The 27,869-nt window shown below is 32.3% G+C and overlaps 2 protein-coding genes across 3 annotated transcripts; one reads left to right on the forward strand and one right to left on the reverse strand.

Moving 5' to 3' along the window:
• Window positions 1-425: 425 nt before the first annotated feature.
• On the forward strand, window positions 426-5,117 carry LOC134721647 (uncharacterized). Its single transcript, XM_063584782.1, has 2 exons — window positions 426-515; window positions 2,971-5,117. The coding sequence occupies exon 2, from the start codon at window positions 2,972-2,974 to the stop codon at window positions 3,509-3,511; it is 540 nt and encodes a 179-aa protein (XP_063440852.1). The 5' UTR covers window positions 426-515; window position 2,971; the 3' UTR covers window positions 3,512-5,117.
• On the reverse strand, window positions 4,589-26,684 carry LOC134721646 (uncharacterized). 2 transcript variants are annotated; one of them, XM_063584780.1, is made up of 8 exons: window positions 26,539-26,684; window positions 15,383-15,466; window positions 14,501-14,668; window positions 10,031-10,225; window positions 9,584-9,678; window positions 8,200-8,463; window positions 7,695-7,807; window positions 4,589-6,944 (listed from the first exon to the last, which is right to left on the reverse strand). In XM_063584780.1, the coding sequence occupies exons 2-8, from the start codon at window positions 15,447-15,449 to the stop codon at window positions 5,768-5,770; spliced, it is 2,079 nt and encodes a 692-aa protein (XP_063440850.1). In that variant the 5' UTR covers window positions 15,450-15,466; window positions 26,539-26,684; the 3' UTR covers window positions 4,589-5,767. The 2 variants fall into 2 exon arrangements, with proteins under 2 accessions (XP_063440850.1, XP_063440851.1); XM_063584781.1 differs by lacking the exons at window positions 14,501-14,668; window positions 15,383-15,466; window positions 26,539-26,684 and adding an exon at window positions 11,131-11,237.
• Window positions 26,685-27,869: the final 1,185 nt, after the last annotated feature.

Genomic DNA, 27,869 nt, shown 5'->3' on the forward strand with positions numbered 1-27,869 from the left:
AATTGGCCTGATCCTCGTTTTCCCCCTATAACGTTGAGGGGGAAAAGTTGGATCATGCCAATTTTTCCGCGGGGAAATATTGGATCGATCCAGTTTTTCCCCCCGGAAAAATTGGCATGGGGGAAGAATGGCTATAGGACACCGGGAAGAAGATTTCAGTCATTCTTATAATATGCATGTCGCCCACCTTTGTGAGAAAGTTCTATAAATATAAATAAACGAATACAATTATAACATATTGTCAACTGAACTGATTTATAAAACTGAGAGAGAGAGAAAAAAGACAAACAAAAATGCACAACTCAAAAAATTTCATTCTAGTTTATAATTTTGCTGCATTTCAAAAATCGGTATTATTTGTAACCTTTCAATCGTTTCATAAAAACTGTTAAACTATTTGCAATCAACACTATCCAATCCTGTCTGAAGTTTTGAAAACTGTGACCTAGTATTTTAGCACATGTCAACAAAGTTTACATTATGTCAAAGGTGTTTGGCTGTTAGACAACTTTCAGGTAAGTTAAAATATTTTTTACATTTTATTTTATCTTTTTTTTTTATTATATCTGTTTTAGGGTAAACGTATCATAGATAAAAATACACAATATGATGTCATATATTCAATTATTTTACTAACAAATATCTGTTTAGTAAATATAGAAACCCAATTTTTAAAATAATTCTTTAAAAATCCAAGAACTTGTTTTTGTGGTATAAGTGGTCGGAAATATATTAGATCTTGACAAAAAATATTTATTTTTCAATTTTTCATTTTTTTCCATTGAGAGATTTTATAATGACTTGCTTCACGAAATATCTGAGAAATTAAAAATAAAATAGACATTTTACATCGCTCTAGAAATCCCTATTGAACATTCTGAATGAATTGGACATTCGAACAGCAACAACGAATTTTAAAAAGTCTGGTTTGTCTACAGACCGTCCCAATAACAATAACGTTACTACATTTGATAACCAACACAAGGGGAAAGTAAAAAAAAAAGTGTTTTACCATAATGCTTTTACGTGAATTTGAAGGGCCCGTGATTCAACAAATAGAGTACTTTAGTAAATGAATTGACGCCCCTGTTTAGAAAATCTCGATCTATGTATCAAAGTTATCATATATTTATTAACTTTAATGTGTCAGTCTTTGAAATAAATTAGACAATGTAGGAGACATCCAAAACATGGCCGAAAAAATATGGTTAGAATGAAAGCAAAATAAAGAGTCTTATTCATTTCAACCATACAATTTCTTGATATACCTGATCAGGAAAGGGAAACGAGTGTTATATTCATGCACCATTATATATTTTAAACTTAAAATAATCGAAAATTGAGTGGGTTATTATTTGTCATGTTTTAACCTCTCTTTGGTTCTCAGTTGACATATTAGCTCTTTCAAATGTCATCTGGCCCAGTCTATATTTTCAAAATTCGTATTATTATAAGAACACTGGAATGTCATTTGGATTTGTCTATTGTTGGAAAGTTTTGAGATTTAAAATTAAGAAATAATTCCTTCATGTCATGCTCTATGCTCATTTTAACATGGGTAGGCATTATATTTGTCGATATTTTACACTGAGCGTTAGCGAGGTGTAAAATGTGGTCAAATATAATGCCTACTCATGTTAAAATGAGCATAGAGCATGACATGAAGGAATTATTTCGATTCTAACATGACAAATACAATATATCTATAGGTCGAAGCGTACAAAAATATCGTAAGACTGTTTGGCTGTTCTCGTTTCCTCCCCGAGGAGTTTGTATATTACATTTCATATTTGATAAGTTTAAAAACTACGACCAGGGTGAATATATGTTGTTTGATAAAAATATACAATAAAAGTTTATGCTTGCTGCTTAAATGTTAATATTTAAAAGGATAACGATGGAAATAACGTTAATATAAAAAGTCTGTGCGCATGTGTCAAACATATTTTTTGTGCTCAATAAAACACGACTTTGTTAACAAAGCGTAATAAGGACGTCATATTAGAACTGTTCTTTTGACTTATGTACTAGTATATTGTTTCAGATCGTATGTTGACCTCTAACATGTGTTTGCATTGTCTTTTGTAAAGATCACAATTTAAACTATAAAATGTATTTTGGGAGTGTTACGGTGCCGTCTTATTGATCTTCAATTACCTCGTCATTAGTTATTTTAAAATCAAAGGAAATATAAAAAATATTATAAAAATGTAAAACGAATTAACAAAAAGAAAAAAATACAAAAAAAAAAAAAATACAAAAATTCAAAATTACAATTTAAGACTTACACAATTTAATCAAATAATAATTTTTACAGTTTGCCTATAATTAAGGTCTTACTGTTGTCTTCTTTGATTGACACATAGTGTTTGTAACATACTATAGTACGGTATGGAACGGGTAAATGGGTTAACACCCTCCTGTTGTCCGTCATGTATAAAATGTTGGTCACACTTTCATTCATCAGGTTTATAAAATTCCTGATAACCGATCTTACTCACAATAGTCCTTTTTTATATAGGTAAGACCGTTGGTTTTCCCGTTTGAGTGGTTTCACACTAGTAATTTTTGATATTACTAGTGGGTCCCTTTGTAGCTTGCTGTGCGGTGTGAGCCAATGTACCTTGACCTATAATGGTTAACTTTTATAAATTGTGACTTGGATGGAGAGTTGTCTTATTGGCACTCATACCACATCTTCCTATTTCTATTGTATGAAATATTCTTAGCAGTTTAAATTTCCAAGAAAGTTCAAATTTATAACGTCATCCAGTTCTAAGTCTTACTGATAGATGTATTGAGAAGTTCAGATGCATACATTTCGATACCCAAGTCAAGTTATATAAATTATGTTTTTTTTTTTTTATTTCAACTTCGTTAAGAATGTTTTTCAATGATAACTGTACATTATTTTAGTTTTATAAAAAGAAGATAAATCCTTAATTTTCATAATTGCAATCATCATTTCAGAATGAATTCAGATCAAGAAAATTCTAAACCATCTGTGTTTGATCGTTTATCAGAGGATATCAGCAAGCATAATGAAAAATCTACACTGCAGAGAATATCGAATGCTTCAGGTATTTCAGTACAAAATACGAAATTTACTGGCAGGCCACAAAAGCAATGTCAAGCACTCCAATGGAGTAAATCAAAACTTGGACAAACAATATTATATGGAAAAACAACACACCAACGACACCTAGAAACTAAGATTGCAAACATTGAAAGGCAAAAGTTACAGTCTATTAGAAACATGGAATGGAAACAATTAGATGTGTTCAGATCTCTGGCAAATTCTAAATTAAACGATGTAAGAGAGAAAGAAAACATCAGCGCAGCCTTTCAGTCTTCCATTGACAGAAGAAAACGTCAGTTTATGGCAGAACAAACAAGGAGTGGAGTTGTAAATTTTCCGAGTTTGTCCTCATCGCACTCGCTCGTATCGAGTAGTGGAAACTTTACAAATGTGCAAAATGAAAATCAGAAAAAGCATTTAGGAGACTTGTGATAAATCTGCGATGGTATGACAACTATCTGTGTTGAATGCATTTCGTATACATATGCCATCATATCAAAATGTGCTTTATATTTCTCTTTCATTCTAGACGGTATTGTTCAATAATGCCACCAACAATTTTTATTGCATTGCCCGCAACTATTTTATCTTGACCCTATATGACATCGATTATCTAACACGGGTAATATATATCCTTTCTGAATGTCTAAATAAATGTCAACATTTTTTAAATTCTTATCAAAATGACAAAATATTTCCGTAAGCTGGTTGTTTGTAGCCTACCATCCACTAGTCAATGCTACTTTAACAAATTGTGAGTTGGATGAACAGTTGTCTCATTGGCACTCAAACCACATCTTCATATCTATATAGATATATATAAAATGTATAACGATTGAACAACAAAGACAAAATTAATGGACGCAACCATAAATCACCATACAGCCTTTCAACAATTAGAAAACCAATACCATTGATTAAGCTTTAAAATCCAGAAAAGACAAATTATAGAATAAGTAAAACCAGAAACAAAACATTCCTATAAACGAAAAGCAACTATGAAAGACAGCTGTCAACGACATAAAGCTCATAAAGAATGAGGAGAGAAACATGTTTGCGGGTACCCATTTCTCCCTTCACCTACATCAGAACAACATACGAACAAACTTTAAAAATCAATTGAAATAGGCTTTCCTCAACAAATCAACACAAAGCACAAAGATACAAAAAAAAACGACTCACCAAAAGACAACAAGCACCGACCTAAAAGTAAACATATTTCACAGATCAAAATATGAAGCAGTACGCTCATAAAATTTAAGTGTAAAGACGCAAACATTAAACAACAACTATCAAAATAAAGACAAAAAGCATCGACCTTACACTACACACAGCTACAGAAATAAAGTACAAAGCAAAACACAATATTGTTTACAGACTAAAATGCAAACCTGTACACATCAAATGAGGATAAAGGCGACAAAACATGAACTAGTGTAATATCAAAATAAAGGTATCCACATGGTAGAAACCTTCTACATGTAATATGTATTTCATACCGAAATGAAATTTAAAAGAGACACGTGTTACTTTATTCAGTATGTAATATATATGCAATAAACTAATAGCTTTAGTTAAACAATAAAAAAAAAAGCGCAATTCAAAAAGTTCAATAAAGATTACAATGTACATGTTGCAATATGCAACGTAAAATGATTTCTTTTATTCGATTATTTACAAAACACACATATGTTATTGTGGAAAATGCGCCCACCATTAAGAACAGAAAAGGACAATAGCACCCTTTCCGTAATATCGGAAGTTTTCCGACCTCGATCTCCTATAATGGAAATACGCATGTATTGTCAAATAATCAATGGTCATATGAAACATTTACAATATACAGCCTTTGTCATTTTATAACCTTACTGGTCTCTCGCGTTCAAGACCTTTACTAGGGGAAAGCAGTCACATTAACAGTCCCGGAGTTCGTTGTAGTAAAACCACATAGTAGTATAACTTTTTATTTATAAATTATAGAAATGCAGATGGTATCAAAGGAATGCAACCCTATTGTATTATCTCTTTTGGGTAAATACTAGGATAAGCTTTTTACTTTAAAAAATATTCGTTGGTCTTTTAAAAATGAATAAAATATAAACCCAGCTGGATGTATATTTATTTTTTCTCTCCAATAATTATCAATACAGTGTTAACATTGTCCCTTTTTTTGTGGTATTGGAACAACAAACTTCCGAAAAACAAGATGGCCACCATCATCGTGACAAGACAAAATTGTTCTATACATGATTATTTTTTTTAGGTAAACTACTTTTCCTAAATTGAAGAACAACTCATAATAATAACTTCATAATAAAGGTGAAAGGTATTATCATTGTCCATTGATCAAAATAAAAACACACACACACACACAAAGTAAAAAATGAAAGAAAAAAAAGCGACAAGAAAATGATGGCACGCAAAAGTTCTATTATTCCTTTGAATTAATCAACTACATGTACGTAAAAAACATGTAAATAGGGAAACGAATTCTAGATTGGAACATTATATGAAACACTTTCAATTGAATTGAATTTCTTCTTGCGTTTAGGCATTTAAAAATTTACTGTTGTATATACATATGTTATACTTTTGTTTTGAAAAAGTTTAAATATTTCACTTGATACTAGTTCTACGAACTTTAATTTCTTTTCTTACTGATGAACAAGTTTTAAAAAGAAGAATTTCTCAGTCTTCGTCTTTTTTAATACTCTTTTTAAGTTCATCTATTGCCCCGTCAAAATCGAAAAATAAACTCTCTCGAACTCCCTTTTCTTTGTAAACTTTTTCCATCTCGGTTCGCATTGGCGTAGAAGAAACTTTGCGGACATCAGGTAAAGGACACAAAATGTTGCTATCCGTAACCGTTTCAGCCAAGCCTGGTGCTTCTCTAGATATAGCCGACGAAACAGCTTTTATTTTTAACCAACTGCTCTCTGCTTCTATTTGTTCATCTGTGTCTTCGTCTTTTGGTGTATTTACTTTTTGAAGTAAACATTCAAAATTGCTCATCAAAGATTTTGCATAGTCAAATATTTCTGTCTGAGCAGTTTCTTGTTTGTCTGCCATATCACCATATCTGTTCATCAGTTTCTGAAGCTCTGATTGACCCTCCCTCATGGCATCAGCTGATCCACCCGAATTTCCGTCAAGAGCAGCTTTTGCGGCTTTACCTAACACTTCTTCTGAAAGCATTCGAGCATCATTCTTGTAGTGTTCTGTGATTGCTTTCCCACCCTGTACTCTGCCTTCGTTTAAAATGTCACTTTTTGTTATTGTCCTGATTATTGTTTTCCTCTCTCCAGAAAATCCAGAATATTCCACCTTAACTCTCAAAACTTCCTCTTCAAAAGCCTCCTCCAGATCAACCCCTATACCAATATGCCTTGTTGATGCTGCTGGTATGTCATAATAAAAGTAAGCCTTGGCAGTTTTTGGACCACGGGAGGATTGCCCATGAGTCCGTACTTTGTTATCCTGAGAACAATCCTCATTAATAAGAACGGCACCATTAACCGATTCTATGTAAACAGACACATTCCAAGCAACGGCCGCTTTTCTCATAAGAACCGGAAGGAAAAGGTCAGTTTCAGTATTTGAATTGTCTACATCCATGTCTATTGTATAAAAAGCATCACTACTGCAGAACTTTGATAGGCAGAACATTATCTCGGACGCTGATTTCCCCAACACGACAGTAGAAATAGAAGCCCATTGGTTAAGAGATTCGTCGAGACCAAACGAAAGTTGCCGAATCTTTTCTCGGACTTCATGAACAAGTTTACTTGGTTCTTGGGTTCCAGCATTCACTTCACCATCCGAGAAGACTATAATAGCATTTCTATAGTGAAGCAAATCACGTTTCCTGAAAGAATAAAAAAAGTCGATTCGGTGTCAAAAATGTGCAATAGTTAATCAGTTAAGTTTATTGTGACGGGATTACTTCTCTTAGAAATGTGAAAGATACTTAGTTGTGCAAGGAAAGTACACATTTAGCTCAGTCGGTATCCGCGATGCCTTGTAAAACGTAGGTCCCGGGTTTGAGACCCGTTGAAGACAAAGATGATTTTGTATGTTGAATCGTTGCTCTCCGGTTAAATTGACGCCCAACTAAAAAAAAACATGATGGTGGTTAATGAGGAATTCTAGCTAGGGTGTGTGTGTGAGAGTCATAATGGTATGAATACTCTTGAGAACGAGAAGGTGTGACGGGATTGCTTCCCTTAGTGAATGTGGTAGATACTTAGTCAGTCGTAAGCAGTTGCGCTAGGAATGTACTCCTTCAGATCAGTCGATATTAACACTGCCTTGTAACACACTGACAGAAGTCGGGGCTTCGGGTCCCGGTGGAGACTAAGATGATTTTGTAATAAGAATCATGCTCTTCTTTTACTTTATAACGGTCTTTAGAAATGTTGTTCGTGGACGAAATCTGGCATTGTATGTTCTTGAATGTAAATAATGAAGAATAAGGATATTTTAAAATACATGTATTACTTATTTAAAGACTGACTACAACACATTCATGATAACTCTTTTTATACTTTAAATTAAGATGATTAAAATAAGTCCTATTAAAAAAGTATTTTTTTGAAAATAGTACTGAAATACTAACCCTGAACTGGCATCTCTAAATACTTCCAACGCTTTAGACAAACCAGCACTGAGATTCGTCTTGGTTGACAAGAAACTTTTGTCTAAGGTGTCTAGTTTTGATTTCAAACGATCCTTTAAAAAGCAATAAAAAAGTCATTTTTAATGAAAATAAACTTTACAGTACTTCAAATATTATGTTCAGTAAGCCTTTAGTCCTTAAACTGTCGATTGACAAAAAATATACAAAACTATAACCGTAATTGTTTTCAAACAAAACAATAGGATTGAAAAGATACCATGAATCCGGAAAAATCTGTAATCATTTCTACAAATATCACACAGGCACTTGTCTCAGAATAAAAAAATTCCTATATACCTTATTATAACAGTTATAATAAGGTATATAGGAAATTTTTTTCTGAGACAAGTGCCTGTGAAATATCAGCAATATGAAAACCATGTATGAGAACTTATAACATATGTGTATGCTGTACACTATATGTATAAAAAAAATGAACACGTACCCTACTTTCGTGTGTAATTTCTGTCATGGGCAATAATACATCTGCATTTTCCCCAAACGTTACAAGGCCTGCAAAATCCCCATCATCTAATGACGTCACCATATTTTTTGCAAATCCTTTAATTCTATATAGCTTGCTATATCTCCGTCGTCTTCCTGTTTTGATACCCATGCTGCCGCTTGTATCAACCAATATCAGAATACGAGTTTTTATTGGATTGACTTCGGTCGTATGTTTCGTTGTTATTTCTGCAACTACTTTCCCCTGAAACACAAATTATACAAGTCTGCAATATTCTAAAACAATTAAAAATTAAAAAGTATTCTAAAATTGTTTTTCTTGAAATATATTCTTTACATTCAACCAATATCAAACGTGCCAATTTTACTGCTGCAGTAGATATGCACTTTGACAAATAACGTCACTCCCTCCAGAAATTTACCAAAAGTAATGCCAAGTTTGGACAAGGAATCAAAGCTTGCACGATTGGAAACACATTTCGTAATATCAATTGATTTTTCCAAACGCCGAAGAACTGAACTAACATGCTGGTGATATCATCGTGTACTTAAAGGTGTACACACGCTGTAAAAAGAGTGTAATCCTATATAATATGTATGTTGGAAAAGGATACCCACTTTGTTTTGCAACAAGTAACCTATGGACTCGAAAGGAAATTAGTTTTACAATATTTGCAGCTGATTGTTCAGGGTTATCCATCTTTTATCAAGAATTTAAATATATGCATATATTCTTCATAGTTTTGGATATCCGTATATTCGTCATAGTTTTTGGATATCTATCTATTCTTCATACTTTAGGATATCAAAATATTCTTCATAGTTTTGGATATCCATATATTCTGAATAGTTTTGGCTATTCTAATTTCTGCTATAAAACAGACTTATGCACTTAGCTTCCAAAACTTACAGAATGAACCCGATGAAAATGTTTGAATTGTTTAACGTGTTTCATGTCGAGGCCTGACTTCTTACGTCATTAGTTTTTTCATTGTTAAAGGCGTACGATAACAAATACATGTTTATATCAACGCTAGGCAATCATACAACTCATCCTTGTCTTTACATTATACAGTGGAAACAAATTTCGTTTTGATAAATTTTATCAAATGTATTTCTTCCAAATCCGAGATACTGTTTCATTTATATAAACAACTCCGGTGAAGGAGTTTCTCGCTGCATTGAAGACCAATTGGTGACCTTCAGCTGTTGTCTGCCCTGTGGTCGGGTTGTTGTCTCTTTGACACATTCCCAATTTCCATTCTCAATTTATAAGGTTAGAACACGGCTCATCCGGAACCTTGGTTAGTTTACGTGTTATATTGAGACATATTTATAATATACTGATATTGTCTTATCCATACTTTGCCATCTTTCTCCAAACAGTAACACTGTAGATCAACCTCTCCTGTTCCATTTACTTCTCTTATAGGAGGCGGTATTACACTGTTACGTGCGTCTGATAAAATAAAGGAATGATTTTTATTATAGATCCAAAAACAGTGTGCATGAATTTGTCAAAATATGTATTACATTGACTTCAATAAAACGATTTACATAGACACAACAGCATATATATGGTTTATAGCTCAGCAACTGTGAAAACATCACACATTCTTCAATATAGAACTCGATTGACCTCTGAGAGCTACAGAGTATATATATATATATATTATGTATTTCGACCGTGTTTTCTTTTCCATATTGAAAACTGATGTTGATATAGGAAAAAAGGAAGCATACAACTGACAAATTGTCAAGAGCATTCAAGAGCTGTGCGTCATGCATGAATCATTTTTGTAAACACTAACCGGGTAATCGACTTTTAGCTTTGGTGGTGAGACTTCGGAGAATTGCTTTTTGTCCTACTTTCAGGCCTAGTCCATTAATATCATCTTCAGATAAAGCTCCCAAAGTAACCTTGTCAGCAATTTCTTCTTCCTCTAGGAGTTGAATTGTCGCTTTTGTCACCCCTTGCCTTTTCAGGAACTCCTCAAATGTAAGATCTATAAAAGATATGAATTCCAAATGAAAAATGCTATGTCTATATAAGAGTTCTTGTCAGTAATTTCTAAAACAGTACGTAGAATGAAATGTTATCACACAAGATAGATTAGACACAGAGGCTTTTTAGTGGGTCAGACGAGGTTTTACTGTTAATGTCGATCGCTATCCTTTTTTTTTCCATACAGGATAGCGATCGCCATTGACAGTAAAACCTCGTCTGACCCACTAAACAAGCCCCTGTGGATTAGATTGTAAAATTTTAAGCTATAATAGTTAACATGTCCGTAGTTTGACAATTTGTTTGGTAAAAAAAGCTATTTTGGTGGCGTATTATATTTTATGAGTGAATAACCTTATTGAGTGGGACTGAATAAGTTTTTTGCGGAAATTTGATCTTTAGTTCGACTTATATGAAAACAGTATCACTGTTGAACTGTTCCTTGAAATGCATAATGTGTTCGGATATAACAAGTATAAGAGTCTCCAGATTTAAAAAAAATATGCAGGGACAGCAATTAGTACTAACACACACTTCAGTGTATTGACAGCTCAACTATAATGTTTGATATCAAAGCAGTCAATCTTTAGGTCTTATGTCAGGGGCGGATCCAGACATTTTAAAAAAGGAGGGTTCCCAACACAGCATAAGGGGGAGAGGTCCAACTATATGTCCCTATTCAAATGCATTAATCGGCAGAAAAAAGGGGATTCCAACCCCCCGGACCCCCCCCCCCCTTTTTTTTTACTGGATCCGCCAATGCATGTGATACCAAAATTGGAAGTTTGTTTTTAAAAATATCTATTAAACAGATTCTGAAGTTGATACCCAAAAGAAAAGGTGTCCAAAAAGGACTGTTTCTGATATATAAGACCTCCTTATTAAATATAAGTGTTTGAAAGATACCTTGATAGATCGTGTTCATCTTTAACGTCTTCTTTAACTATCAATATATACAACAATGGCCGAGATGAGGAAGGATACAGATATAAAAAAGAGGTTTTCATTTTCCATATCTATGGATCCTTGTGGATAATTATTTTATTTACATCCTCGTGGGTGATTATGTTTACTTAATTCACATGTACTGTGTCCTTCGGTGAGATTGAGATGAATGTTAGCTCTATATTTGGCTCTGTTAAAATTACCATATTTTCTGAATTTTTGACGATTTAGAGCTTCACACATTATATATACCTTATTTAAGAACCCCCTAGGTATCTTTCATATACACGTTGGTTTTTGATATACGTTTTTTTTCCATATCGGGTGGTTGCTGTCTCATTGACATAAACCCTTATACTTAGAAATATCGTGAATATAGTATATATAAGTGGCATTAAATACAGTACATCAACTGGAAGTTGTTTGTGCTGATTTTATAAACATTCAAATAAGACTATCAAGTCACTATAAGTACTAAGTACAAACAGAAATAGTTTTTTCTTTCTCACATTTCGATTCAGATAAAAATTAAAGTACTGAAAACACTTAAATAGTATCACTTGGTACAAGCTTTAAATTTCCTTAAATATAGTTTTTACTGACGACATGAGTAATGGATGATCAGTTATGAGTACAGGATACAACACAGGAAAATAGCACTTTTAATTTGAAAATGTAATGACAGTTTTATATTCTCAAAATAAAATCAAGTAAAGTAAAGTCTACTGTTTTAATACAGGTTTTGACATATATTCTCTCTTTTCAGTTCGAACTCGATCGTTAGAACTCGTTTCATTCAATGCGATTAGTAGATTATGTATAATGAAAATTATAGGACAGTATAGCATTTTCGAGAAGTCGAATGGTCCACAGTGTAACGGGTAGTTACTACTGTGTAGAAGATGAATAAAAGTCATATAAGAAGAGTTTCTTGAAATTATAATGTTATTGACAAAAAAAAAATGTTATTGACATGATTGCGTCAATACGTGCAAATATATATTTTGCGTCTTTCTGTCTTGTGTTGCTACACTATTGTTTTCGGTAAGGGTGAAGGTTGATACATATTTAAGAAATAATTAATGCAAGCTATACTTTATTGGTTGTTTTAACATGGATAGGCATTATATTCGTGATTATTTTTGCCCGAGCGATTGTAAAAGTATTAGGGAGCTACCATTTGATTTTTATAGGGGGGCTAGGATGAAATTTGAAAAAAATTAGGCAGGACAGGAGTTTTGAGTAAAAAAAAAGGCAGGATGAGACACTTGCAAAAAAAAAAAAGACAGGATGACAATTTATGTAAAAAATTCAGGATAAACTAAAAAATAAAACCCTAGGACCAAATAGAGTGAAAAATAAAAAGGCAGGACAGAGATTACAACTAAAAAAAAATGCAGGACAAAACTTTTCATCCTAGCCCCCCCATAAAAATCAAATGGTAGCTCCCTTAGTAACAAAATGTGTATCATTTTAGTGTTTGAAAGTGTTTTAATTTAATGAAATACATTAAATGCATACGAATTTGATATAATTCATTTTTCTGTCGTAGTCAATATACGCATGTGCAAACTAATTTTATTGGATAATAGAGCATGGGTTTGTTTACAAAGCTAAAGAAGCACGTCATATTAGAATGTATACTGCACTCGTTCTATTTGAGCAGTCAAAATGCGTTGATCGTATATTTCTATGTCATATACAGTCACTAACCTGATATCACTTTTCCTCATGAATATTTAAATAGAATTTGTCGAAATTATATTTAATTATTCATACGACCTCTTCAACCTGTTCTTGTTTCCAATGTAAACAACGATGCGTTTAACGACTCAAACTTGTTTCTTTTACAATTTTGGGGTAAACATATTTCACTTATTAATTTTTTTGTTTGCAACCTATAAATCATTATGTTTTATGTTTATTGTTGATATTTTAGTCTGTAAACAAACGAATTCGATCACCATTGATTGTGGTTTTCAACAGGTAATGATGTACATTTCATCGTGTTGTATATTTCTTCGCCTGTGTGATATGAGGCCTTTTTAAAGGGAGATTTCCCCCAATATTTAAATCAAGTAAATAGAATTAACACACTAAACAACAATTAATTGAAAATGATTTTTTTAGATTGCAGTATAAAGACAATAATAGTGCATTGACTTGACATATCAACGATATAAGGATTCGGCCCGAAACGGGGAAAATGCTCGGCTCAGCCTCGCATTTCCCCGTTTTTAAGCCTCATCCTTATATCGTTGATATGTCAAGTCAATGCACTATTATTGTCTATATAACGTTTAAACCCGCTGCATTTGTTTGCACCTAAGTCAGGAACCTGATTATCAGTGGTTGTCGTTTGTTGGCGTGCTTCATACGTGTTACTCGTTTTTTCGTTTTATGTATAGATTGATTTTCCAGTTTGAATGGTTTTACACCTGTCATTGTTAGGGGCATTTAAAGCTTGCTGTTCGGTTTGAGACAGGGCTCTGTGTCGAAACCGTTACGTACTTTATCCTATTTTGGTTTACTTATATAAATTTTGACTAGAATGGAGAGTTGTCTCACTTGACACTCATACCACATCTTTGTATATCTATGTATACTTAACTATATGTTACATGTACGATTTTATGATGAAATATCGACAAATAATATTCATTCATTGATTTTTGATTGCAAGAGCCAAATAACTTTCGAGTTTGTTGTTCAAGTCAACCGGATTGAGACATAGATAAATAATCACAGAGCACGTGGAGCGCGTGAAGATAAGTGAATTGATAGACCCATGATTGTTTTTTTACATTTTTCATGCGTTTCCATTTGTTTATTAAACTGGAACATATCAGTTGTACAATGCTTTGGTGAATTTAATTTGTCATTTAAGAATCAGTTATTTCTATTTGGGTTTAGGTGCAATTTATTTTTTATTTTTCATTACGGTTTTCCCTGACTGTGTGCTGGCCGAAGTTCTAACGAGAGGTCTAACAGTTAAGGTCACTCCTTACTTAGAGAAAACCATCGGGAAGACGAAAATTCAATAGCAGTAGATTTGTGAAGATATTGATAATATAAAGGATTTGCCTTTGTCAGAAAGTTCACATACTGTAACACTTGTTGTAAAACGTTTCCATCCAAGCACATTCATCCTCCGGGTGTGGGATGTTCTCGCTGTGTTAGATACCCAATGGTGGGCTTGGGCTGTTTTCTGCTATTCGGTCGGGTTTTAGTCTTTTTGACACATTTTCCATTTCCATTCTCAATTTTATTTTTCAATTTAAAAGATTCATACTTTTTGTACTAAAAGTTTTATTTTTTTCATTTTCTTTACCTTCAACAGCTTCGCCACTTGAACTATTCGAGCTGCTTGAACTGTGTTTTGACGATGACCGTTGGGATGTAGATGAAACTCTTGATGGGAGTGAATTGGTTGAGCCACGCCCATTCGGCAAGTTTCTTGGTGGTCTCAAAGGAACACCGTCGTCTTCATCTTGTTTCACTGTGAGAATACAAAGTGTATGCTATATTTTATCATCAAACATTACTTTTTGGTTAATTATATGCACTACTTTATTATTTTTTTTTTTTATTAAAAACAGAACACACGAAGAGAAGTAACAATTTAGGTAGTAATATCATCTTTCCATTTTCTTTCTATAATAAACTGTCATTTAAACAAACACCTATCAACTTCCAAATTAAAGTAAACTTCAATACTATGCTTGACGACTAATGATACGATTTCCATGCACAGAACCAATGATGGAATAGGTCATAAACAAAGTAAAAGTTTGGAATGGTTGGGAACATAAATACAGGAAAAGATATCAACTCTGCCCTAAAGGGAGCGGTAATCTTAGCTTTTGTATCAATAAATAAGTTTGTGAATTGGTTGATTACAAACAAAAATGAATAATTTAAATCAAATCAATACCGAAGCAATGGAATGGTTAATGGGTGCATCGATAGTAAAATCTAATAAGCATTCGGCTGCAATTGTAGGCCGTGTTTAAAAATGCCATTGAACGTCTTCTTATTGAAATGATTTCGAGCTCGTGTGAAGCAACGCATCGTTATATATTACATGTAAAACGAAAAAGAGTTAACTTACAAAAAATACAAATACACACATTGTTAGACATCATCATTGTATTATTGAACATGAACTATAACAAATATTTTTCTTCACACCTTTCACAAATTTATATCTCACCTGAAACCTGGCTAAGTGATACGTATTCATCGGCTGCATCTTTGTACCTGTTAGTTGCACCCGCCATTATTTTGTGTTCGCAATCTGAAATATAAAAGAAGTTATCAATCTCAGACAAATATAGTCGCGTTTTGCAGATTCAATTGATATTGATACATAATTATTTTAAATCATTCCGAGAAACAAAGTTGCGGGAAGAATTGACAAGCTTTCCAAGAATTTTTTACGTGGGTTATTCGTGTAAAAATAGTACTATGTATGGGATAGTTTTTTTTTTTAATGATCATAGGATATGCGAAGATTTTGGGGGATTTAACTAAGTATTCAATAAAGATATCTTACAGTAATTAGATGTAAGACGTATGAGAGCTACAGATAGTGCGATTGCAAGGAATAGAAAAAAGATCTAAACGGAATTTACAAGTGGTGCAGGTTACTTGTCTACAAGAAATACAGAGTTTGAAATATCAAGGGGTACGAAGGAACGTTAACATGAAAATAGAATGAATTAAGGTTTAGCGGGAATGCAATCGAATGGAGAAAGAGCATGACAAATATTGAATCGAAAATCATTACCATGAAAAGTTTCGAAAAGTGTACATTATGGGGGGGTGCATTTATTACGAGGTATGCATATTAAGGTAAGCAGGTAGTAACATTTCGTATAACCTGATCAGACATCCCAAGTTTGTTTTTACATCGCCTTCAATCTGTATTGACAAGGTTCTTGCTTTTAGTGTATCTTATGGAAGTATCGTGCTTCCTTTTTCTGTATTGTAAAGCATACGATGGATTTGCTTGAATTTACACACATATGCATACTATTTAGAATAGAGAAATAAAACGGGGAATATGTCAAAAAGACAACAACCATCAGACCCAAGAGTAGAAACGCAAATTGACGCCACACGCATCTCTGAAACATACAATTAAATCAAAATAAAAAAAAACCAACAACACACAAGACTAACAAAGGCTGGAGGTTCCTAACTTTGGGTCTGCACAAACATGCGGCGGTTTAAACATGTTTTGTGTGATCGCACCCCCCTTTTATACCTCTGTTTATAGTTTACTCGTTCCACATAGTTCTTTGTACATGATGATTTATCTATTACTTAATGTCGGTCAATTACTTCCTTCTTGTATAACTACCACATATTTGTTTTTTCTTAAACATCTCTGTCACTTCGTTAAAAGGTTTTTGACCCTCTTCTGCCTTGCTTAAATACATTTTATGATGTGCTCACTTCCTTGTATATGTTTTACGTTTTAGTTCCATATTCTTACTTACTGTTAGCATTTCTTGTGTATTGCTGATTTACTTTTCTAATTGATTATCAACTTTAGTCGTAACTAGTTTGTTTCTCGTTCTTGTTTTCCTTACATGAGAAAATATTTTTTTGCGTTTTGCATTTTGAAAAAAAGATAGTAAAATAATCTCCAATGATACACAGAATCAGTTTAATATTATAAATTCAATCATATAACTGCGCGCATTACCTTAATATTAGAAATGTCACATTAAAAAAAAAAACTCGAAATTTTTATCAACAATGTACAGGAATGGAAGTCAACATATATTTTTTTTACATAAATAAGGCCGTTAGTTTTCTCGTATGAATTGTTTTACATTGTCTTATCTTGGCCTTTTTTAGATGAAGCTGACTATGCGGTATGGGCTTTGCTCATTGTTAACGGCCGTACGGTGACCTATATACTTGTTAATGTTTGTGTCATTTTGGTCTATTGTGGATAGTTGTCTCATTGGCAATCACACCACATCTTCTTTTTTTTTTTTTTATATTAAAGGATTTTTAACCAGTTAAATAAATAAAAATTCATCGAGTCCAAAATGTTGTTCCGTATTGATGAATAAAAGTTTAGTTATTTTACAATATTAAAGAAATCTAAGAACTCTACGTTCAGGTTTGGTTTTAAAAAACATTTCTGGTACTCCAATATAATTGAAATATTGTCAGTTTCTGACAAAGCTTACGGTAGATACAGGATAAATACTTCTCATCGATTATGGTTCCGCTGGTTATTCCTAATGATATACACAGCTTCGGAAAATGTAATAATTACGGGAAAAGAAACAAGAAAAGAGTGTCAAGAAAGCGTTGAACAGGTTCTGTATTTTTTTATCAGATTGGCGATTAGAGTGAAAGTTTGGCTTATACACATGAGTAGAATATAACATTTTATTGTATAGCAATATAATATTTCCCACAGAAAGCAACCAAAAGTTAGCGTGCAATAAATTCCAATATTACACTAGTGCAATAAATCTCCAAAAGTTCATGACGTCATCAACGTCAAAATCTAGTTTAAACCAATTTTTACTATTAAATATTATATTGCTATACAATAAAAGGGTTATTGCATGAATATTGGGGAATATTGTCCCTCGTAGAACATATATTGCACTCGCAAGCTCGTGCAATATAAAATTCTACTCGGGACAATATTCCCCAATATTCATGCAATAACCCTATATTGTCAAATGCTAATAATGACAAGCATGTGATCCCATATCCTTATTGTTATATAAATGATTTTGAATAGCATCCCTTTGCCCGTAAGCTAAGCTAAACTGATTAAAGTTAACTTTGGTAGGGATGTACATAAAGGGACTAATAACCAATATTGTCATGAACATAAGAAGTTCAAGAGTTAGACAAAATAATGTCAAGTACAAACGTGCAGAGGTGGTATATTCGAGTATTTATGATAAACAGCAATCAACACGGTTCAAAACTATTCGCGAAAAAAATCTATATTTAATTGGTGTTGTCTGCGAAGTCAATAAAGATGCTCACGTGCTATATATCCATGACAAATAATGCTAAATGCGTTACCAGTCAGGAAAAATTAGGTACACAACCTTAAAATTACTAAGATTTTTCATTTTTTGAGACACTTTTCACGCACAATTCTCCAAATTATATGCACATTATAGTTCGTGATATATGCGTGAACGTTCTAAAAGGTAACCTAAATTCGTCACAGTAAAACTTGGAGGGTTTACGAAAGCAAATAGCACACAATGCATGTCCTACCACTATTCAAGCTGTACTGGTAATGGCACTGTTCTTCAATTGTGTGCTATGAGAAGAAGTAAGAGATTATGTTTTATTTCAATTGATTGAGCGTACTTCAATCTGATGAGATATCATAAGCCTTTTTCAACTGATTTTTATATTTCGTTCTTATATATATATAACTGTTAACCGTCCAAGGTAAGTGGAACGTTTTGGAATCCGCTAACATGTTAAACCCCACCACATTCTGCATGTATGTGCTTGTCGAAAGTCAGTAGCCTGTAATTTGGTGGTTGTCGTTTGTTTCTGTGTTACATATTTGTTTCTTTGATCTTTTTTCTTGTACATTAGTTTAGCCTTTAGTTTTATATAACTAACTTAGATGATGAAATATTCATTTGCAAGTGAAAAATTCCACCTTAATGAATCCGTATTTTTGTGACCTTCAATTTGCCCCCATAGCTAGAGATGGATTACGCATGAATTATTATACCTGTTCAGTTATTTAAACAACATTAAAAGAGAAACAAAGGTAAATCATTTGATTGACTGATTCGATCCACAAAACTCATTCTTTTACAGATGAAGATCATGATTAAAAAAATATATTTAAACTATAATATGAAATCAGACAGACCTAGGAAAATCCAATTGCTCGAGAACGCTATTTATTTATATCTATAGTTAGGTTTATGTCGCATGTATGACCGTCGGCAGTCTTCGGATGTCAACTCGATAGTTAATTTGATGGCGTCTAGACTATAATACACACGAAGCGATGATATATCGAGCCCATGCCTTGTTGATTGTTTGTTTTAGAGTTTGTATAACTTGGATATACGTTTTAGTATGATATAAATCAAATATGAGAATTTAAGTCAAATTGATGAACATAAATTGACAGCCAATGCCCTTTACTGTCCGAACGGGAGTGTGTACGAATCTATACATCATGACCAGTAAAAAGGGACGTCCCTCTTATATAGTCCCTTATAGTTTTGGTTTTATTGCCAAATAGGATAATTCAACGGATGACCGTTTTTCTATACCGAGTCTATCTATCTAACATCTTAAACATCGTTTGTCAGCTCTAAACGTATATAGTCAATATATTTGTAAGTTGCTGTATGAGTCCAGTTTATAATGTTAAACAAATTAAATCTTTTATTTAGTTTCACACATGCAGGTAACGCATGAAACAGAGCAGTGCTACATTTTCATAAAAAATTTACAGTCCTTTTTTCTTTTGGAAAATAAGGTCTGTCAAGTCTGTAATTTTTTTATTTAGTCTTTTTAGAAATACATGTATTCATCAGTGCAAAAATGTGAATGTTGTTCGACAATTTTGAAAATTCGGTTAAAAGTCACAGATGTCCGATTCTCTTAACTTTGAAGAAGTTCGTTTAATGCTATAAATTCTAAACAATTTCTTAACAAAAGCTCATTGAATTACAACAAATCGAAATTGTGTGTATATAATACGAGCTTGGTGAGTATCCTTACTTTCAGATTATATAATTGTGTTCCCTAAATATAAAGAAAATTGCAAAAACCCAACAGACAATCACGATTTAATTAGGCGGTATAGGTCACGCTCCTCAAAAGAACATTTATCTTGTATGGAAATACCGGTGTTCTAAGGACTGAACTGAATGTAAATAAACCCAACTTGTAGTGATTACTTTTATCTGCTTCTGTTTACCATGTTTACGTTTCATATAAAATGTCATGTTTGTAAATTCGCTACATTGAAAGGGCAAATACAAATTATGTGTGAAAGCTTATAAAGGTAGTTGAAGAAGGCTATATATATAAATGGCGCTTTCACTTTTATATGCATGTTACCAACTGTCAACGTATATTTGTTCCACTTATTCCTTTAGAAACATTTACTGTTAATATTTATTCCAGTGGAAATATTATTCCAGAATATTGTTTCCATTTGGAACTTATATTATGAAGGAATTTCTATTCCGCGAATGTAAGCGTAATTTCATTCCGGGTTATTGTTTTTTCACTAGAGAATATTGGATGTAACAGTGTAAATAGTTAGAAACTGAAAGCGTTGATCTTGATATCATCGGTTTATTGTTTACATAAATACATAGGTTAAAATTAGAATAGCTTTCAAGGAATTCGAACCAGTTTGATTAATGGATATTGACATAGAAGATATCGAAGTCTACCAAAATGCAAAAGCACAAAAAAACTTCGGCAATCCATTTTTTTTGTGACAATTTAAAGCCTATGGTTCAATCAATGTATACATCTAATAAATTTCGGTTCAAAGTAACTAGTGCAATCATTCTAAAAAACAAAATCACTAGACAGTGTTATAATTCCTGGTTCAAAATCACTATTGTAATCATTCCTGGTTTAAAACATTTGTGTGAACATTCCGTGAATAAAAAACACTAGTTTATTTGCATTGATTACCATCGTATAAATTAAGCCGTTAGTTTTCTCGTTTGAAGTAATATTGTTTTACATTTGTTATTTTGAGGCCTATAACAGCTGACTTTGCGGTATGGGCGCTTTGCGCATTGTTGAAGGCCGTATTGTGACCTATAGATGTTAATTTCTGTGTCATGTTTGGTCTCTTGTGGAGAGTTGTCTTATTGGTATTCATACCACACCTTCTTTTTTATGTTTACATTTTTGTACTAGTAACTTTGGTTAAAAAACCTTTAGCTTGACATATATTGGATTATTATATAGTGTATTATATATAATAGATAACAGTAACGCAATGTTGTATGAATGCCAATGAGACAGCTTTACCCTGAGATCAAAGGACGAGGATTAACTAGAGATATTAACCCACAAAACACAAAAACGTTCAGGAAATGTTTCAGGAACGTTTCTGTTTCGTTGTGAGAACGTTGTGATTTAACATTGTTGGAACGTAAAAGTGTGGACTACCAGTTACGTTGTAAGAACGTTATGATATAACGTTATGGAAAACCAACCTGGAACCTAAATAGAACCTTGTGTAACCAAACTGGAACCTTGATGGAACCTTGTGTAACCAAACTAGAACCTTGATATAACCTTGTATAACCAATCTGGAACCTTTATAGAACCTTGTGTAACCAATCTGGAACCTAAATATAATCATGTGTTACCAATATGGATCCCAAATTAAGCCTAGTCCCAAATTTGTATGTTGGCACAACAATGGTCCAACGTATCTACATTCATTGGCCCAACGTTGTTTTTCTCTCCATCTTCCTGAACATGCATGAACATTTTGCCAATGGACGTTTTAGCAAATAACAATCAAATTCATCTTTCTCTCCAGGAATTTGTACCCATATTTGATTGAATTAAATCAACACATCTATGTTACCTATTTTTCTTAAATAATTAATACAAAAATATGAATACAAATACATAATTTATTTAATCTAGACAAGGAGCAAATTCTTAAAACTTGAATTTTATGTAAATAAACGTTGCAACATCAGATCTAGAATGAAAATTATAAAGTGTATTCATGATGTTTCATTTCTGTCAATGTAATTCACCGTGGCTTCATCAGGTTCATACAGTTATTTCCTAGTTCTGTAATTTCACTTCACCATGTTCATACAATTACTTCCTAGTTCTCTAATTCACTTCATCGGATTCATACAATTCTTTCCTAGTTCTGTAATTTCACTTCATCAGGTTCATACAGTTATTTACTAGTTATATAATTCACTTCATCAGGTTCATACCGTTATATCCTAGTTCTGCAATTTCACTTCATCAGGTTCATACAGTGATTTCCTTGATTTGTAATTTCACTTCATTAGGTTCATACAGCTATTTCCTAGTTCTGTAATTTCACTTCATTCGGTTCATGCAATTATTTCCTTGTTTTGTAATTCACTTCATCATTTTCATACACTTACTTCCTAGTTCTGTAATTTCACTTCATTAGGTTTATACAGTTATTTCATAGTTTTGTAATCTAGCATGGGTTGTATTCACAAGAGTGTTCCTTTTGTTTTCTGCTACACTTTCTTTTGGCACTTATTCTGAATCCGTCTTTTGTTTAATTCTAATCCAGTGTAGCAAATCTTCATAAAAATTATTTCACTGCCCCTGTAATAAAGAATGAACAAATGAGTACTCAATGTATACTTCTTTTGAAAATAATAAATCTTAAAAGACTCTTGTTTAAAACTAGACTATACAAGCGATGTCATATGCATAGGGATAAGGCACTCATACCACATCTTCCAACATTCATTTAGATTATTAGACTTCACTGTGCTAGCTAAGTTTAGCCGGAAAATTGAGGGTAGATATGAATACAGGAAACAGAACCATTTAAAAAAATGTTCTAACTAAATAAACAATTCTAGTGAAAAAAATATGAAGTCAAATCTAAATACAACAGCGTTATCGGTATTATAATATTTAACATTTCAATTATGCATATATATTTGCAATCTTCGAATCCGATGTGGCATTATAAGGATTGCTAGTATGTTACTAACTTAAAGTATTTATTGTGCATTTCGTCCAATTCTTTTAAATTTGTATGAACTAAAAATAATTAAACAACATTCTGAAACAGTATGTAACAAGGAAAATTCGAAAATACACTTATCTATTGATAAGGGTTATAAATGCATCATTTGTCATTCATAATCATATACGTATATAAGAATTTTTAAAGTAACAATCAACTTACATGTTTCTTTCTCTTTAGATGATGCGATTTTCTTTCTCTTTTGTTTTCTTTGTTATCACTGCTTTCTTACAAATACACGACAGGAAATAGTCTCAAAAGTGACTATCCCATTACACTTAGATTTCCTATAACCTTAATTACCATAGCAACTATCTTTGAAATTTGCCTAACATCAATCTTTAGGTCAACCTTATCAGAATATGCTTGATTAACATAATGGCTGTATCAAATATCCTTCTGTATATAATTGATAATCATGTTTCACAAATTAAAGTTGGATGAAAAAAGTTATAATAATTAATGAGAATAATGAATTTTAAATTTTAATAGAGCAATCTATATGTTGAAGAAATAAAAAAAATATTTTGTTCTTAATACAGTGCTGTTTTTTTTAATTTTAAAAACTCTCAGCATTGACTTTCTGAAACAAAATAAAGGTTTCATTAACATGCAAGACGGCAAACATTTTGCTTGCATTTTTTCTATTAATTTGATTAATTTTTTTTTTTGGAAAGATCTTTTTTTCAAAAAATTTAGGAACATTATTCGAACGTTTTAAGAATGTTAGTAAAGTAACGTTAAAAATTAACTAATATTAAACGTTTCTACAACGTATTACTTGTAACACAACCAAACTGAAACTTCCACACAACGTTAAAACAAAACGTTCCAAGAACGTTGAATTGTAACGTTTCATTTTAACGTTCTCACAACGTTCGTGTAACGTTAACGTCCGAAATAACCTTACAGGAACCAATCCACAACGTTCTTTAAACGTTATGTGTTTAGTGGGAAATTGGATAGGCATGATTTTTTTACTATCGTTTTGTCTGATATTGTTCTATGCTCTTCAGGGGCACATCCAGTCATTTTAAAAGAGGAGGGTTCCAACACTTTGCTTCATTCAAATGCATTTATTGTGAAAAAAGGTCAATGTTCTTTGTAAGCTCTTTTTAAGCGACTACTAGTATAATGGACAATTAGCAGCTTATTCATTGGATCCGTCAATGCTCTTTGTAAGCGAATATAATGGACAATTAGCATCTTATTCATCGGATCCGTCAATGCTCTTTGTAAGCGAATATAATGGACAATTAGCATCTTATTCATCGGATCAGTCAATGTTCTTTGTAAGCGAATTTAATGGACAATTAGCATCTTATTCGTCGGATCCGTCAATGTTCTTTGTAAGCGAATATAATGGACAATTAGCATCTTATTCATCGGATCAGTCAATGCTCTTTGTAAGCGAATATAATGGACAATTAGCATCTTATTCATCGGATCCGTCAATGTTCTTTGTAAGCGAATTTAATGGACAATTAGCATCTTATTCATCGGATCCGTCAATGCTCTTTGTAAGCGAATATAATGGACAATTAGCATCTTATTCATCGGATCCGTCAATGCTCTTTGTAAGCAAATATAATGGACAATTAGCATCTTATTCATCGGATCAGTCAATGCTCTTTGTAAGCGAATATAATGGACAATTAGCATCTTATTCATCGGATCCGTCAATGCTCTTTGTAAGCGAATTTAATGGACAATTAGCATCTTATTCATCGGATCCGTCAATGCTCTTTGTAAGCGAATATAATGGACAATTAGCATCTTATTCATCGGATCCGTCAACTCTCTTTGTAAGCAAATATAATGGACAATAAGCATCTTATTCAGCGGATCCGTCAATGCTCTTTGTAAGGGAATATAATGGACAATAAGCATCTTAATCATCTTTTATTATATCCATGCATATCCTAGTTTGCTTCATTATATTCTTTTGAACTAAAATTCTGTCTCTTTTGAAGTTATAAAAAAAAATCTGTACTTGAGGTGGCAGGTAGAAACTGTAATCCCAAATCTAAAATGTTTTGAATCAAGAAAAAAATTGTAAAACATATGAACAATTGTCATTCTTTAGTGAGCGGCTTATATTTTACCTTGTCGATATTTAATTTAAAAAAAACTCATTGAATAGTTACATTGACGTTTTTACGGGTTTTATTTATATACTTATGCAATAAATATACAATAGCTGAGGGTCTGGATAGGGGTGCGTTCTTACATTATTTAATAATTTTAATTTATCATGCCAATTTTCTATATTTTAGTTAATCCATTATTTGTTAGTCTAGATATTTAGCTCTCATTTTTCATTATTTGTTTGTTTATTTTAGTCCATGCTTTAACTTATTTCCTTATTTTTATTCGGTAAACCCCAAACCAGACTTTTTTCTAATATTTTTTAAAAACCGTAGATCGTCATTCTATACTAACCGTCAAAAGTAACGATACACACATCACACATGTTTGAACTCGAATTTATCATACATTACAATTTAAAAGTAAAAATAAAGAAAGTTTTCAATGAAAAACGTTCAGTTGCAAATGATTCAGAAAAATCGGAAAAAAAATATAACGTGTTTATAAACAAAGGAGTCGAATTTATATTGCTGTCATATGATGACGAAAATGGATTTTTGAAATTAAACTCTATATTACGAATTAAACATTTTGTGTTATTTTTTCATATGTTTATGGTTTTGATGAGAAACATCATTCACAATAAGTATATCAAATCAATAAGACGTTTTTGTTTTTCAAGCTGGGTACCGTAAATGCAATTTAAAATTGCATTCATTGCCTTTAAATATGTACCATTTGTTTGTTGTTGTTGACTTCAGTGTATTTCCTTATGCGTATAAAATACAATGAATAAATAAGTGTATTGATCTTATTAAAATACAATACTCGTAAGTATTTCAAGCTTCATCAATTCAACTTGAGTTTTTATATCTCTTTTAAAAATCTGAATTTGCATTGATTTGTAGATAAAAGAATATGCGAAGTCTAGTTCAACATGCATGACAGCAATTTCAAATTAAGTCACATGGTCTATAGTATATATAGGACTAGTCTACCCATAATATGTGAAGCTCTATAAGTTCAGAATAGTAATCAAGATAGAACATTTGAAAGTCCTACAATCTTTAAAAGTTCCGGACCCCTAAAGGGAAAACATAAGACATGCCTAAAGAAGACGAATGACTAGCCGTGAAGGTCCAGACTATGGACGGGTTTCCTGGTGTATAGTGAATAAAATTGAGAATGGAAATGGGGAATGTATCAAAGACACAACAACCCGACCAGACTACACCAAATACAAAATCGCCGAGTACAGCCAAACTGTACTAGCCCGTCAAGAAAAAAAGTTCTGCAAATAAGTTTGTAAAGCGAAATAGGTGTTATTACCATGCTTCTAGTGAGGAGAAAAAAGTAGGATAACAGAACTTAATAGCCTTCCTTTAGTAAAACGGCATAAATTGAAAAAGCTTTCAAACTTTTTCTTCATAAATTAATAACAAGTCATGTAAAATACAAAAAATATAAACATGAACGATTTTCGTAAAATACGGAAATAAACTTACTTATAGATAACTGGACACGCTACGTACACCATATACACAAGTATCATCCAAAAAATGTCAAGAACGTTACTTCCTGTTGATCAAAATTTAAGATAAAATTACCAGTATGAATATTCTCCCCAACAAGGAAGTATTTACTAATTATAAACAACTGGGAACTTACGAAAGAGTTCTATATTTAGATACTTGATGTATTCATGGTTAACATTAAATGACCCTGTCTTTAAAAGTAATGTACTATGTAGTTTACTCTCAATTTAAACACAATTTAAACAAGCCATTTTTTTATTGGTCGGGGGAAGCCGGAGTGTTTGCAGAAACCTACTGACTTTCATTAGGGATATAAACATTTGAAAAAGCATATCATCTAAAAGCAGTTTTTCAGTGTAAGGTTACCCATTGGTGGCCTTGTGCTGTTTTTTTTTTTTAAATTTTGGTCGGTTTTTTGTCTCTGACACATTCCCATTGTCTATTTTCAATTTTATTATTTGTTATTGAAGAAATATGAAAAAAAGGATTAGTTACAAGTAGATAATCAGATTACACAAAAATTACATCAAGTCTCTGAGACAAAGCGCTAGAGTCTATACGGGGATTGCATAGAATTTTCATTGAAAGACAACATCGTGAGGCATTCCCATAAAAAAATCAAATGTTATTATTCGTCTTTTATTTTTCAACAAAGCCATTATATTGGTATAGAGATATACACTCGTCATAAAAAATATATACATTATGCAATATATCATATATTTCATAATGTATATCATTTATATGTACAGAAACAGCAATAAAACAAATAGCAAAGCAAAAAGCAGAAAATGTAATTACAAAAATGGATTTTGGGTTGTAAAAGCTGCGATCACGTGTACTTTTAGTGTTAGGCGCATCCGATTTATTCTTCTTATTAATATTATAAAACTATTATCAATTATTTGAAAGTACTATAATCACTGTGACTATAATAGTGTAAACATATTTGGATATCAGCAGAAAAGGACCTAGTCTATTTCCGAGCGTTTCATCATAGGTTTGCCGTCACTTGGATATATACAACTTTCATCGATAAAATTAATATTATTTTAAAAGTGTTTGGTTGTAAGGTAACGCGCTTTGCAAAAATATTCAGTGATTTCAAATGAGAATTTAACAAGTATTCTTAGATGTCAAACAAACCACAGTACATATAGAATCATATTCAAAACAGTGTGGTCCTGGCCATTGATTGACGACCTAAATTATCCCATTGACTGGGACAGATTAGGTGAACGTTTGTCGGTAACAATCACTGCTCACTATGTATTTGTTAAAGACACTGAATCTGTGGGGTC

Source organism: Mytilus trossulus, chromosome 6, assembly GCF_036588685.1.
Source record: "Mytilus trossulus isolate FHL-02 chromosome 6, PNRI_Mtr1.1.1.hap1, whole genome shotgun sequence".
In the NCBI taxonomy this organism is placed as follows: Eukaryota; Metazoa; Mollusca; class Bivalvia; order Mytilida; family Mytilidae; genus Mytilus; species Mytilus trossulus.